Below are 16,431 nucleotides of genomic sequence, written 5' to 3'. Positions count from 1 at the left end.
ACCTCTATGCTTGATAGGGTTTCAATGGAGGAAAGACTTGATCCAAAACCAATGTGTTGTTTTTTCTATGTGATTTATTTTTCAAAAGTTGTTCTCTACACTTATTTGCTGCTTTAGTAACTGTCAACAACACGGTTGGTGTAACTTCTACACATAAATGTACTGTGGATTTCTCCAAAACAGAGAGCACAGGTGTCCCACCAGAACAGACTCTTTTGAGACTAAGGAAGTGTTCTGTCGGGACAGCTCCAATAATTGTCAAGGGGATGGGGGGTCAACTATCAGCCCAAAACGAGCAGTTCCCAGCTGTTGATTTTCAAAATATGCCAGATTTTATTCCTTTCATAGGCTCTCCATATAAAGTCAGATTCTAAATACACAAAATACAAAAATGTTTATCTAGCTCTTTCAATGCACCACCCAAAACAAAAATTGTATTTGTTTAGCATTTATTCCAGTTGCCATTTTAAAACCATCGGTCAAAACGGCTGATGATCGGTGGCTTTGACAACCCGCCCCTTAGTAAATCTACCTCTAAAAGCCCTATACTTACCCTTGCTGCCTCATAAGTGATAGTTTTAGTCTCTGTGTGCACCAAAGGGACTTCTTTTGTGGGGATTTGTCCCTTCTCACTGCTTGAAGCATTAGAGATGGTCACTGCCTGTGTTTTCACCAATGGCGGCTGTATAGAAAAGTCAGAGAGGGAGGACAATTTATAAAATGTTCGGATACTTCCAGTTAAACAAAACAACTTTTAAGAAACCAGTCTATCATGTGACCAATGTGTGAGTGAATTAAATACATGAAATGTGTGCCAACGTTTAACTAATGTACACATCAGCTTTAATGTCTCAACACTGCACTAGTGAAAAAAGTGTTCGTCTCATTGGGTTGAGAAACAATTATTGTGATGCTTAGCATGCATGGCAACTCTTAGCCTTAAGGTTTACACACTTTTATTCATCTCACCTGTATTTAAAAATGGCTGAAGTTCAACGCTGGTCAAGTCCATTAGATATTTGTATATTATAAACTTTTGCACCGTCGCAGCCCTAAACAAGTCTTGACTCCTCATTTTCTTTCTAAATGACATTGCAACCCCCAGACACTTGTTGATAGATTTGCCTACTCCTCCTCCTCACATAGCCATGTTTACACACGAGAATCACAGGCCAGTATGATAAATAAGGGCATTTTAAATTAACTGTGAGCTTTGCGCTTTGACCTCGCGCATTAATAAATCTATGGACAATATATGAAATTTAACAAATAAAATAAAAAACCATGCAAAATTCAATTAGAAGCATCACATTGTGGCCATCCCTCAGGTATCACTTGTTAGCTCTGCAGTGTGTGATTTATGTGAAGTGCATGAAAGAATGAGAAATCATCCTGGACTCCAAAAAAGTATTAAATAAAATAGCAAACTGCCATAAGGTCAGTGTAAGGGGTTGTTCATGGCCATAAAAACATATTGGAGGCTGTTAAAAGGTCATAGGTTTGAATTTTAAAAGCTTTTATTAATGAAAGAAAAATTATAACTAGCTTATGAATTTCAGCAAAGAGTATGTTGGGGTACAGTTAATTGTCTCTATTGTGTTTTTTTAAGTGTGCATATACAAGAAGTAAAATATTGGAAAAAATACTTACAACTACCATCTGCAAGTTAAGAAAAACACTTTTACATGAATACAACACATCAACATGCATGTCCGTCATCAATAATACATCCCTGCTTTCATGAAAAATGAATGGTCTCTATTGGCCATATTTGATTATTTATACACTAATATTCATTAGGAGGGGTGTAGCAGAGGTACTGTACTTTTATTCTGACGTTTTTTTTAATAAAATAAATTTATCAGCTTTGTTGCTACAAACTAAAAGCCACAATTTCTTCCTTTCAAAGTCGCAATTTTCTACTTGAATAGCAAAAAATGCAACTCCTGGTTTTGCCGACGTTAATTCAAATTGGCACCAAAAAATTAAATCATGTGGTCTTGGAGAAAAAAAAAAAAGTATGTATATGGACTGAGAACTGGTTATAGGACGGAAGAGAAAAGGGTAGAGAAATGTAACAGTCAGCCTGGCCTAAAATAATTAGTGGTGTATAACAGGGGTGTGGTATGAAAAGGTCGACATTCAGAATGTCTATAGGTTCTGAATATCGACATGTACATTAGGTCGACAAGCCATATATATCGACATACACAAATTTTGCCATGTTCATGTCGACATTTAATATGTAAACACCAGAATGTTGACATACAGATTTATTTGCATATTTTAGCCTAACTCATAACCCTAAAAATATCACAAAAATGTACTGTTGGTATATGCCAAATGTCGATATTATGAACATGTAGTATTTTAACCATGGGACTTTTTTTGTCGGCCTTATGTGTATATCGACATTCTGACTGTTGATGTTCAGAACCTGTGCTTTTCAATCTTCTTTATTAATGTCCCACAATCACTATTAGATTTACTGCAGTCCTGCCTCTGATAACTACCTCTCACATTCAACTACAGGACGTTTCCCTACTAATGGAATTCTCCACTATGCCTGATCAGACTTCAACTCTTTAAATGCGCTTTTATTATAGCTTACCGTACTCCCACGTACACTACCCACACTGGTGTAAACTTGCTTCTCTTGTCCTTTTTCCATTACCTTGCAAGCTCTCTCATGAGCAGGACCCTCCTCAGGGTTTGTTTTCATGTCAGCATTTATTTAATCTACATTGTAGTTTATATACCTTACATATTGTTCAACATTATCTGTGGTGTCTTACAAATAAACACCAATAATGACAATTAAATGGCCTAGAAAGAGGACTATGTGGGTAATTAAGTACTGGACGGAATTGCACGCAAGCAGCTTTGCAATTCCGTCGTTGCAAATTATGTTTTTAATCATTGAGAAGTATTGTTTTATGTTTTTCTGATGTTAAAGACAAAAACAGAAGATACTATAGCTATCCAGTTACCTGGAAGCTATAGTAGTCTTAGCGCTTTTAGAGAGGTATATCAATATGTAGAAAAATTATTTAGAATCAAAAAAGGGATTAATTGTTTTAGCAATGCAGCTGGACTGAATGTCAGTTGAAATTCTGACATATAAAAAAGAACCACCGTAGAGCAAATATAGACCGCGCTATAGCCAACAATTCATCAATTGGATATATTACGCTTGAATGATCACAAACAGGCTTCTCTGTATCATGTAACAATTTATTATACAGAATTACTAAAAATTGTAAATATGTAGAAATAAAATAAAATATTGTTAATACCAGTAATATAAAAAGTAACTACCTTTAAATAAGGATGTTAGCAACATACAATCACAGTGCTTCCTATCTAATTACCCTTCTTATCAGTAGATTCAGCTTTTAAATCACCACACTCCAGTTAACTGTCCAAACTGATCAACCTAAAGTTATTTTCTCATTTGTAAATGTATCTGAAGGTTTGGAATGGTAGCGCCACATAGGTGTAGGTGGGGGATGGTGGTGACTGGGAAAAGGTGGGGGAGATGGGGGATGAGGGTGTACGGGGGGCGAGCAGATGGGGAAAGCCCGTGAGGTGGGGTGGCTGTGTGTGGTAATCTATACTGGTGTGGGGTGTTGTGTGATGCTGGCGTGAATAAAAACTGGACAGTGAATACAGGGTGAACAGGTGTTTATTGCAGTGTACAAATAAGAGACACAGTGCTCAAAGTACTTGTGCAAGTACCTCCTGGGCTCAGAACCGTATGAAGCTCGTTACAGTCCAAGGGAAAAAGTCCATACCCTGTTGGTGAGGGAGGGGGTTTGAATACTTCCAAGGTGGGGGTAGCCTGGCTGGTTCCGTGGATGCACAGTCCGGGGGGTGTTCCAGTGCTAGAGCGGTGTCCCGCTTAGACTTGATCACTTACCAGTAAGTGTGGTGGGTGGGGCAGGGGTCCAGCTGGAGCCTCGTGTCCTTGTCGCTTGGGTGTGCTGGTGTTGGACCGGAGGCGTTGTGCTGTGGTGCCTGTGCGGTCCTGGCTTCTCAAGGTAGGATCACGAGTGTGGGTGTTTCACCGGTGGTTTGTCTCACTCGTACTGGTGCACGGCGTCACCTTGCCGGTGGTGTGGGCGGGGTGGTGTTTACCATAGCAGGTAACTTTCGATGTCTTGGCGGTGGGTCAGGACCCTTCTTGGGGGGCAATCCTACGGGTCTCTTAGCCGATGTAGACACCCATGCATCCGTGTGTTCCTCACTGTGTGCTGGTGACAGGCTGGAAACGTGATGTTCAGTGTTCCTGTTAGCCCTAACTTAGAGGACTGCCGCTGGGAGATAAACATGAGTCGCTGATTATATTTAGAGTAATATTAGAGGGCTGCCACTAGGGGGAGATATAGATGAATCGCTGGTTAAATCCACGGTAGTTGGATGAACTCGGTATCCCGTTGTTCATCCAACTACCTTGGATTTAACCTATTACTCTAAATAAAATCAGCGACTCACCTATATCTCCCAGCGGCAGCCCTCTAATATCAATAAGCTGTGTACCCGTGACTCCAGGAGAAAGCGAAAGCTGGACTCATCAAGCTACTTACCCGGAATTCTATGCACGCCGGGCGGCTGTCCGTGATCCCTGCACAGCGCTATTAGCTGAGATACAGAGAGCTGGGACGCAGCGCACGGGGACTTACAGCTGTAACCTCACAAAGTCTATTTGCTGTGGGGGACCAGTGTACAACGGGCATCTATTAATTAAACCCACGGTCAACTGGGAGAGATATATTATTATCTTGGTAATTCACAAATATAAATCGACCACAGACTCTGTTGACATTTATATATACGATCATGATATATGGCTAATTAAACTCTGTCAAGTGTTGCTGAATTGGCGCACTACAAGTATCAGCCTGTACTGGACTTTCACTGGAAAGATATCCCATGGAATAACTGAGGAATTCTAAACAAATTTATTGTGAAATACTGCAGTATACACATTTACAAATAAGAAAATAACTTTAGGTTGATCAGTTTGGACAGTTAACTGGAGTGTGGTGATTTAAAAGCTGAATCTACTGATAAGAAGGGTAATTAGCACTGTGATTGTATGTTGCTAACATCCTTATTTAAAGGTAGTTACTTTTTATCTTACTGGTATTAACAATATTTGATACAATTTATCTACATGTTTATAGTTTTTTAGTAATTCTGTATAATAAATTGTTACATGATACAGAGAAGCCTGCTTGTGATCATTCAAGTGTAATATATCCAATTGATGAATTGTTGGCTATATCACTGTCTATATTTTCTGATGTTAAGAGTTGCTATTTATGTTTTTAAGATATATATGTTTTCTATCACGGTAAGAAATTTTGTAAACATAAATAAATACCTTGCTGCTAAATTGTATGATAATAATATATGTTTTTTTTATTGTTTATGTTTTATATACAGACCATTGTCCCTCTGAGAACATTTGGACTTGAGTATCCTGTAATTATGGACCAAATGATAAGAAACTGGATTGATTACATCTATCTCCAAAAAAACATCAAAATTGTTGTAACGCATATATTTGTAAAGCATAAGGAACGCAAGATCTCAGAAGTCCGGGGGCCATTTTACTTCCGGCCACCATGATGACCAACTTCCGGTTCGCGGAACTATGGGAAACCGGAAGTCCTGATGATGTGTTTCCGGTCTGCCGAAATGCAGAAAACTGAATAGATGTGGTCCTAAGGTAGGGGCGGGACTTAGATTATTAGTTAGGGTATATAAGGACATTTTGAGACACTCATCACCAGGCTTCTGATGAAGGATCAAGGAGGTCTGAAACATGTTAAGCTGGTGATGAGATGAGAAACCCCCACTTATGACATTCTGCTGTTCTTGTGTTGGTCCATGCCATTTAGGATCTCTGGTTTCCGGGACCTGGGAAATTCTCTTACCATCTGGATGGGTAGGCGCTGAACATTAGCAAGCTGAATGTGCTTATGGGGATACCACCACATGTGGTTACATGCTTCTTTTAAGAACTGTGAATGCAGTATATGAATACATTTCTGTATTTTATGCCAAACGGTATTGCACTACTGCCAATTCTTTCTTTTTGAGATAACAGGCTTACAAAACTCGATTATTGCTAGTGAAGAGTTCATATTGGAATAAGAGTGAATTGATTAAAGTCCTTATCACTGGATGGAACGTTAGAGGGACTATGCGTGACTGTTATCAAATAGAGTAAGAAATTTATCTCCTTTTTTGGAACTCTGTTACACCTTGAACATTTACTTTTTTATCCCTGGACAAGTAGCGCAATACCTCACCATATATTTCTTTATGCATGCCCTGCAACCATGCAAATGCAGCAGGAGGTGTATGACACTCCCTGCTGCATTTGTAATCCCAGCACTGCGACCATCGGTTGCGATGGTGAACGGCGCCGGGCCACCAGCCAGCTAAGTAAGTCTCAGTTTACTTAGGCTGGCCAGCTTGCAGGTCACTTGTGTGCAATTCTAAATTAGTCCCTATATTTGCTAGTGACAATAAGCTATCAAGGGTTATTAACTGAGGAGCAAAGTAACTTGCTATAGAAAGATTTATGGACTAAATGGGCTACAACACTGCAGATTACATTTAATGTACATCAGTGCAGGGTTATGTATGTAGCTATATAATTATAAGATAAGTAATGGGGTGGGGAGTTTTAATAGTCTGCCCAGTGTTAGGCAACGTGAGAGAGCTGTGAGACTCGGTGCACCGACCATCTTTTTGTGCGACTTTATACCTTCAAATGCATCTTATTTGCACAGCGATGCTTCTTTATGCAACTGCTGGTGTGTCTGCATGCGCAATGCTACATTACAGTGTCAGCGGCTGTGGCACTGTAACGCAGCGTTTCGCATGCAGATGCACCCAGAAAATAGGCATGCCGCATATAATTTCAATCAGAAGCTGCTTGTGCATCCTATTCGCATCACTGTGTGAATAAGAAGAATAGATGCTCTGTGCTACCGAGTCATGCCACGCCATGGCGCTACTAGAAGGGCTGTTTAACGCGTATGGGGACGAGATGTATGAGGACACATCTGTACGCTCTACTACAGAAAATAGAATACTGACTGTACCAGTAAGAAGTTAATTATTAGCTTGGCCAGTAGAGGGCAACAATCCCCATAAAGACACATCTGACCTTCAAGAAATTCCCTTCAGTTTGTAACAAAGAAAAATTGCTCCCGCCTTACCATTTTATTTATATTATCAGATAAGCAGAGATTAATGAGAAACTAAAGAATGTTGGCAATTATTTAGAACTGTAAGTTTTATAACGGTTACACCTTGTTATGTTTGCACTGTATCTATATATACACTTAAGGGGCCTATCCTTTAGCAGATCTTTCTCTACGATGAAAGACAAAAGATTTATCCCTTGAAAATTCCTGGAGCTGCGGTGACAGATATCTGTCATGTACATGACAGATTTTTACGAACAACAAACGATATTGCATGACATCATTCAGGGAGTGGATTTCTTTTTATGTTTCTATTAATTTTCATTAAAAATATCGTTTGTCGTTCACCGCTTATTAACTGCCAGATATTTCTAATATCTGTCAGCGATAAGCGATAATTGAACAACATGTTGGAGAGACGAAAGACACAGTTTGTCGGCTGCGGGAGTGCGCATCTGTCATCGTTCAGGGCCTATCCATGATAGATAAATTGAACGACTGAACGATATATCGTTCATCGTTCAAATTTATCTGCTAATGGATAGGCCCCTTTAGAAAGACGTTACAGACCCTTTGAGACACCCTATTAATAAATATTAATAATACTAATAGTTTATGGCTACTATGGCACATCAATGAATGTGCAATATGTGGTTCTGCTGAGTTAATCAGAGCCACAGGTTATGCAAAAAAAAAGTTAACCCAGTTATGGCAACATTATAAATTCACAGAACATAATGCAGAATGCAACATTATATAGTTGGAAGCATGCAATTTTTTGCTACAGGTCTCTGAAAAAGCATTTAGGATTTATAGATTATTTGTACAGCTCCATAAATCCTTGTACAGAGACACTAAAATCTGATGTTCAATGTTCATTCATCCTGGTAACTCAGTTTATGACATAATATGAGGATTTGTTTTAGCTTTTAAGAGGCAAAGTCTGTGTGTATGATCCCTACATGTCACACACTACTTAAGAGGACCTGTGCGATCCAACAGAGGCCCTTAGAGGTCACTGCTAAAAAATCTATTGTGCCAGTACTACATAACCAAAACACCAGTGTGTTTAAGATGATGATCTGTAAAAGGCACTACTGTATATAGTGTCCCTAAGACAGCAGTACGTTTACTGGTGCTATGCTACAGCGTACAATACAGCTTAAGTAAATGATAAGCTTCATTAAATGCATGCTTCCCTTTAACCTGTACTGACATGGTACATCGTTATCCAATGTCATCACACATACAAGTCATACATTTTTTAAAACACTATTTATTCATATTTTTTTGTTTAAATGATTGGTAAAACATTTTCTAAACTTGTGATATGTTACATAAATTGAATGTTAAATTCTTGATTCCATATAGATAATCTAAAAATAGCACTCCGCATAACTAGCCATACTCTGCGTTCAAATTGGGAATAGGCAATAAGTGTATCACAGATGATCATACAAAACAGGCTACTACAAGTCTAATGTCTGGTCAGATTTGTGAGACATATAAGCAGAAACTGGAACACATGCCATCATTTTCACTAATAGGAAAAAGATGATTACAAAAGAGACTATTGATACAAACCAGTGAAAGCCTTCAGGTAATATTGTCTGCTTTATATATCAGCCCTGATAATGTATAGGAAAACATAAGTATATCAACAATCTATGTCAGCAAATGCCATAATGCACTGCAGAAATGCTTAATTACATGAATGTATTGGCCGGCTTGTGGAGATTGCTACTCCATGCCCAAAAAGGAATTTTCTCCAATTCCAATGGTACTGTAACTAAATTGGGGATAGAGACCACCATGAATGGGAAAAGGGGAAAGTTCAGAGATGAATGATGATACTTAGAAAGAAAGAGTGCAGAGTCCATCATGGAGAGTCCAGTATTATCAGTCCACAGCAGACAGGTGTGAGTAGTTGGAAGGCAGTGTAATGCAGAGGTACAGTACATTTAGATATATGCAAACACACCTACATAGGAATATAAACCCCGATTTAATGTGAAAAGAAACATGAAAAAGACAAACTGTTAAGACATGTAGTAATACAGAGTTAAAAAACACAACCAAGACACAAATGAGTTGAACATAAAATATCCAGAAAAGTCAGCACAAGAGATAGAAAGGGAAAGCAATTTCCTCACATATGTTCAGGTGTGTTTCTATACAGCTAAAAAAATGGTCTTCTAACACAAAAAAGGAGATTACTCAACAGCTATGCTCAAGCTGAATGAGAGTGTACTCCTTAGATGAGTGCTCATAGGAACACCAGCCACCATAGTGTCACCGCCAAGAAAATGACAAATGACATAAGAAAAGGGAGTTGGGGATTTGGGAGTGAAAGTGGGTTCAGATGGCATTTTTCCACGGACTTCTCCTCTGGCATTGGGATGGAGACTTTCGGGAGGGTTCCCCGATGGTCTGTCCCAGATGAATTTACAAAGTCTTCTCCCTGCACTGGAGGCTCACCCTGAGTCTGCCCGCAGAGGGGCGGCAGAAGAGAAAGAGACAAGTGAAACCGAAAAAAAAGAAAAAAAAAGAAAAAAAAAAGATGGCAATGGAACAGGAAAATGGAATTTACTTCTTAGGTATGTGCAAAGTATTTGGCAGGTGGTGTGAAAGTTTCCACAGTTTTATACATGCCACAACTAAAAAGTCTATACAAAGGCCATAGACCTAAGTGCACAAATGCATCCATTTAAAATTTTAGAGATATTACAATGCATTAATGGCAGTGACATTTGTTAGGGATTCAGACCCATTTCAGCCTACACCTATAACAATGGCAGTGACAAGTTTAAGGACTCCATCCTGCAATCAATTAATACTAAATGGCAGTGGCATAATTAACATTAAAATGTTCTTACAAGAGGCATGTTTAAGGGGTCACATTGCAGTGGGTTAAGACACTTACGATTAAGGACACTGAAGAATTTCTAAGTGCAAATTGATGAATTCATCTAAATGTTATGGATGAATTATTAAAGAGAAAGTGTTACAATTGTTTTCTCCAGAATAACCTAGCTGGTTTTATATCCTTCTCTGGTCTAGGACAGAAAGAACTGGGCTCTCAATTGCCGTAAGGGGACAGCAGTATGCAAATCTGCTGTGGGGCTTTGGGGTGATTCTTTGCACATCCCTGTATAACATTTGTCTGCAACATCACGGCAAGATGACTAATCAGCATCAACAAATAAAATATGAACAATCAAAATTGAACAGGAAAAAAAGCAATATAAAATATTTTCAAAAAATGTTACAAAAATAAATAAAATAAAGATGGCAAGGAAATAGAGTGAAAAAAGAAAAAAAGAAAAGAGAATAGGGTATAGTTAAATTCAGCATTGCAAGCTGTGAGAACATTGGAGATCCCTTAAGAGCTGCAGAAGATGGTTTACCACCTAAGCAAATAGAAGACCTGTACTGGGTGATAATCCACCTCCTGGAAACCTTAATGTAGAAGGGATTGTGTGGCAGATTTCAATTGTAGGCAAGATGTGTAGAATTTCAGAATGTTGCAGGAGCCCAAAAGTTCATTTTTAAATGAGTGACATAGATTTTGCATTCATTATAAGGTAATCATTTCCAAAATGTTATTTCTCTAGTGTAGGAGCCTTGTAACTAACTATAAGTCATACATTTATAACAAGAAATATAAAAGAAAAATCCTAATAGCAGTATATAGACACACACATATTTATATGTATATATGTGTGTGTGTGTCCTTATTCACTTTTGCTGCAATTGTGCCAAACAGTCCTGTGAGACTCAGTTTGCGCCGAGCATCTTTTCGCTCTAATATGTGTCAGTCGCAACATGATGCATAAAAACCACTTCATGAGACTGAACTGATTAATTTGATATGCAACACTTGTATATCTGTGTGCAACCGAGTTGGATTCTCCAAAACATTGCTGCTGAGCCTAAACTTTATTTAAGATAAGTTCTCATCAATTCCTATTTGAGTGACTGTTTCTTTTCTTTGTCTATATAAACACATCCTTTGTTGTATTTTAGCTGTGTATCTGGGCAATTAATTACAGGGAGGTGTGTGCCTATCTCTGTGTTGTGTAACTTGACACAACACACAGCCCAGGGCCCTTCTTTTGCACATAACAGCTTTCTTTAAGATTTATCTCTTACCAACAGTTACTAATATGCAGGGCCATAAGTAGGGGTGTGCAAGCGGTGCGGCCACACAGAACGTAGCACTCTGTGGGCGGCACCGCTGCTCACTCACAGCTCCCGCATCTAGCTAGCAGGGTGCATGTAACGGCACCCTGCTGCCAGACTCTCTGCAGCAGTGCCGCCTGGAGCGTCCTTAGGATGCTCCAGACGGTCACACTGCTGCCCTTACAGCCCCCCCTGGAACATCCTGAGGATGCTCCGGGCACTGCTGTAATCACTCGCTCCTGCCGCTGGGTGCACTGCACCAGGTGCCGGGAGCACTAGCTATGGTACTGCGATTGGCATCCCTTGGCACAGTGATTGGCATCCCTTGGGCGAGATGTTTGACTTTTAACAAACACTTTTGGAAAATTTTATACAGAGTTTTGGCTTAGGCAAAAATCTCAAAATATAAACAGTATTTATTGAGCAAAATACTACTCACTCATACTTAATGGGGTTAAGCATTGGTCCCGAAGCCATCTCCCTTCTTTAACAGTGGTAAAAGTTTCCAAAGCATCTAAGCTTGCCAGTATTTGGAAATTCTATCCTCCTGCTAGTGTTGTCAACGTCTCACTGTTTAGTGATTTAAGGACAGTCTCTAGTATTTTCTGTTTTGTCCATGATGAAAGTGAAATTGAATTTCGCTGTATTTATTTATAAGACCCTATGTGCTGTATTTTCTTTGTTAGTGTAGATATACACTCATGTGCCAGAAAAAGTGAGACAGCCGCTTCCATTCCCATTACATGCCAACACACCCCCTCATTAAATGGTACCTAATGCAATTGATGTACTGTATCTAGGCAGACATTTGCAATCCATTATCACAGTGGTTTCCAAACTTTTTGGAATCACGGCGCCCTAGAGTATCAGCATTTTTTCCATGGCATCCCTGGGCCAAAAGTTTCTTATTGAGAAATTCTGCAAAAATTAAATGAAGTAATCTGTGCTAACATGTCACCCTTACGTTCAATTATGTAGTGACAGGGCTGCGCTTCGTTTTGTTCACATATTTTTTGATTGGCAGAAGCCAGCACTGCTTTTGCATATCACACTGACTAAATGTAATTTTATTTGGTACTAGACCATCAATCCGAGTCACCACTGCAAGTGCCCTGAGGCACCCCAGGGTGTTACAGCACCCAGTTTGGGAACCACTGTATTATCATAATTTATTACAGTGAGGATGGCGGCATATCACAATTCAAGTGACAAGGTGTGATAATAGGTGTCAGAGAGAAGGGTCACTCCATCTCTGAAACGAACACTAAATTTGGATCTTCACGTGTAACAAATGTCAAGGGTGTACTGCAACTACACAACAGGGAAAACATCCAGCATGCATCATGCAGTGTTCGTCAAAAAACTCGATACAATCGTGGACAGCGACGCCTGACACACATTGTAACATCCGACACTTTTCCGCAGATAACAGCAAAATATAATGCTGGGGCCACAAGTAGCATCAGAGTTTGACCAATGTAACGTTCCCTTACTTCTACGGGGTACAGGAGCTGACTGTCCACTCGGCTACCATAACTGACCTCACAGCACAAGGTTCTGGACATCACCTGGGCTCGTGAACACTGCCACTGGATGCAAGATGACTGGCAACATGTAGTCTGGTCTGATGAGTTGTGGTTTCAAATGTTTTAGGCAGATGGGCGATTATGCTTGTGGAGAGAACCCCACAAGGTAATTGACCCCACACAAGGGACAGTCAAGGGCAGCCATGGCTCTATTATGGTGTGGGGTGTTTTCAGCTGGCACACATTTGGACCTCTGATACCTCTGCAGATATCACTGACCAGAGGATGCTTTTATGCAGATCATTTGCATCCGTTCATGTCACGTATATACTCAGACGGGAGCATGTTCTTTCAGCATGACAAATCGCCACTGCAAAGGTTTTGGCAACATGAGTTGACCCCCTTATTTGTCAGTTTTGAACCCAATAGAACACGTGGCATGCAGTTCAACATGCCATCAATGGCAGGGATACACCACTGGCGAATATTATGGAATTGTGGATTATTATTCAGGAGGCATGGTGTACGCTATCAAAAACAATACTCTAGAGAGCTCGTGGAGTCCATGTCCCTGTCGTGTTTCTGCTGTAATCGAAAGGAAGACATATGCATTACTAAAAAGGTACCTCAATTTTACTGACACATGAATTAATAATTTCAGAAGGTTTGTCCCTTCACCTCGATGCATGTGCAGTGGAGGCCTGGGCGGGCTTCCCAATGGCTCCCACTGCGAGGGTGACAGGAAAGACTTTTGAAGAGGAGGACCGGCTACTGGGGTACACACATACATACAGTATATGGCCAAAAGTATTCAATGCATGGCATTATGCATGGTGATTTGAGGTGTGTGCAACTGAGTTGCATTGGAAACCCAATCCATTGATACGTGATGTACATTTTTTATGCTTACATTACATCCAGAGGCAGTTTGGAACTCAGTAGTGGGTGCTGCAACGTGTAGAGACAATTTTTATATGTTAAAGTGGTTCTATTGTGAAGCCTACACTTTCCAGGCAGAGTTTTTGTTGCTCCTTGAAGTTTCCACTTCACAACAACGGAACTTCAGTTGAGGGGGCACCTCTAGCAGAATTGATGAACTGACTTGTTGGAAAGGTGACATTATAGGACAGTGTCAAGTGGAAAGTCATAGAGCTCTTCAGTATGACTCGACTATATGCTTTATTTTATTTTAAGGGGTATGGCCAAACACATTAATTAGAAGGGGAGCCCACATAGTTTTAGTGTGGGTGTATAAGGAGTGACTTGACAGATTAGGGGGTAATTTATTAATAAAGTATTGACCTAATGTGTTTAGGGTTATTCTAACTTGGCAAACATTTACCATTACTAGGGTAAAAACTTTACCTATATAATAATAACAGGCACAACAATCATATTTACATTTGTCAGAGACTATAGTTGAACAAACTGCTAATAGTAAAGAGTAAAAAAAAACAAAAATAAAAAGATTTAATACAACATTTTCTATGGAAGCAAAGGGCTATGACCCTCAGCACACAAATGTGGACAGTTTAAATTCGTATCGGTTCCCTCTTAGTACTATTAGTTTTTATTTTCCTGCCCTAGTGACTCATTTTCCAAGCGGTCATACTTGCACTTACACTGCAATATATTCCTTATAGTTACCAAATACTGCGGTCTTTATATATTTAAAAGCAAAAAACATAACATTTAGGCTCCTGCTCCAAAGAAATAATTTTGTCCATTGCCCGGAAGTATATTAGTATTGACATCTGTTAACATTATTGGACTCAATATCCTGCCAGCGACAAGGACTATATGTCACTAAAGCAACTATTGATACACACAGTTATAATACCAATGTTTTTTTGGGTCCCTTCAGCATTTTGCAGGTGCTCAAACATGCAAGTTTATCTGTCAGCAGGAACAATAACCTTGCAGCCCCAAAAAGCAAACTTTCCCTTAGTGCTTTTGGGTTTGTATCGCCATGCATAGTTTTCAAGTAATCCTTTATACAAGATATGAGTGCTAGCAGTCGATAAAGCACCAACATAGCCATTGTAACCTCTGCAGCTGTTTTTGCATATGACTAGAAAAAAAAAGGCTAGGAATGGATGGCACAATGCAAGGTTGTGTAAATAGCCAGCCACAGCATGATCTCAGCGTGGGCTTTACCTTTGACCCGCATACTTTCCGCTCAGTGGGTAAGACAAGAGCACGTTTAACCTGTATCCAGGTAGAAACAATAAAAGCAAACACAAACACACATTCAACAAACTGTCTTAATAATCTTTAGTATGGGTAATATTATCCACAATGCATATGGAGTGAACTCATGTACAGCTAAAAGGCGGACAAGGCTGCTGTTCAATAAAAATAAATATAATCAAAATGGCTAAACAGCATTTGGATTTTAAAATCCAAAATTAAATTACTTTAAAATATTCATTAAAAATAAAATAAATCTGAATTAAAATGAGAGAAGAGGAAAAACAAAAACCTAGATGTTTAACTGACTCAGAATCTGCAGTCAAAGAAAGGTCAAAAATAATTAAATGGTAGATATTCATATAAACTTGTTATAATGTGTTATAGGACAACAGAACAAACTGTTACCAAAATGGCTAAAATGTAATATCTAATAGTGTAAAGGAAAGTAAGTTTTATGTGACAATGCTATTACTATCCTATATCTGATTTGAAAGAGGACTTACGCACACCCCAAGTGAAAATACATCTATAACCAGTGGTGTCATGCTTCACTGAAAAGTAAATCCTATGGGATTATACATACTTATTTTCATATATATATATATATATATTATAAAATACAGTCCCTGATAGGCGTCTGTCTGTTTGTTCGGGCTAATCTCGACAGTTTCCACTAAGCTATAGAGCAGTGGTTCTCAAACAACTTGGTCCTCAGGACCCCACAGGTGGAGCTAATTATTTCACTTGTGATCCTGTGAGGATACCTGCAAAACATGCACTGTTTGGGGTCCTGAGGACAGAGTTTGAGAACCTGTGGTATAGAGAATATGTCACGGAAGGTTTAGGTGCATGAAACATTAATGCATGACAAAAGGGAGCCAAGCAGTGATGATTTTAGTTAAAATACGGAAGTCTGAGCGCTTTCTTGGCTTATGCTACCTAAACAGTGAACTTTATATTATACCATATAGAGATTGATATGTATTATCCGGTTTTCTAGAAAAATGTATGTATGCCCTGTTTACTGATACAATATGTATATATTTTTCCATTTTATCACCGTTTCTATTTCATGTACGTGAAAAATTATTCTTTAATTTCAAATGAGTCAAATTCCCGGTAAGAGTCTACTTTGGCATGACAATAAATAAAGCACAGGGACAGACACTTAACGTGGCTGGAGATGACCTAAGGGGAGACTGTTTTTCTAATGAACAACTTTATGTGGCTCTTTTAAGGGTCACGTCTAAACTAAATATTTTTGTGTTGACGTCATGAGGAAAAAACGACTAATGACGTCTACA

The 16,431-nt window shown here is 39.1% G+C and overlaps 1 protein-coding gene across 12 annotated transcripts in view; it reads right to left on the bottom strand.

The window, feature by feature from the left end:
- Nucleotides 1-16,431, bottom strand: part of EPB41 (erythrocyte membrane protein band 4.1) — a 187,997-nt gene that overhangs the window by 16,610 nt on the left and 154,956 nt on the right. For 7 of the 12 annotated variants that reach the window (XM_088460011.1, XM_088460006.1, XM_088460009.1 and 4 more), the window contains one exon: nucleotides 554-682. In XM_088460011.1, the coding sequence (XP_088316137.1) occupies nucleotides 554-682 (129 nt within the window). Of the gene's footprint in view, nucleotides 1-553; nucleotides 683-8,596; nucleotides 10,412-15,091; nucleotides 15,143-16,431 lie in introns of those variants that run through there. The other 5 variants (XM_088460013.1, XM_088460014.1, XM_088460016.1 and 2 more) reach the window with 3 other exon arrangements.

The sequence above is a fragment of the Taudactylus pleione genome, unplaced genomic scaffold, assembly GCF_031769625.1.
Source record: "Taudactylus pleione unplaced genomic scaffold, aTauple2 ptg000959l, whole genome shotgun sequence".
NCBI classification, from domain to species: domain Eukaryota; kingdom Metazoa; phylum Chordata; class Amphibia; order Anura; family Myobatrachidae; genus Taudactylus; species Taudactylus pleione.
The sequence above is the reverse complement of the archived record's forward strand: the minus strand, read 5'-3'. Positions and strand labels throughout refer to the sequence as shown.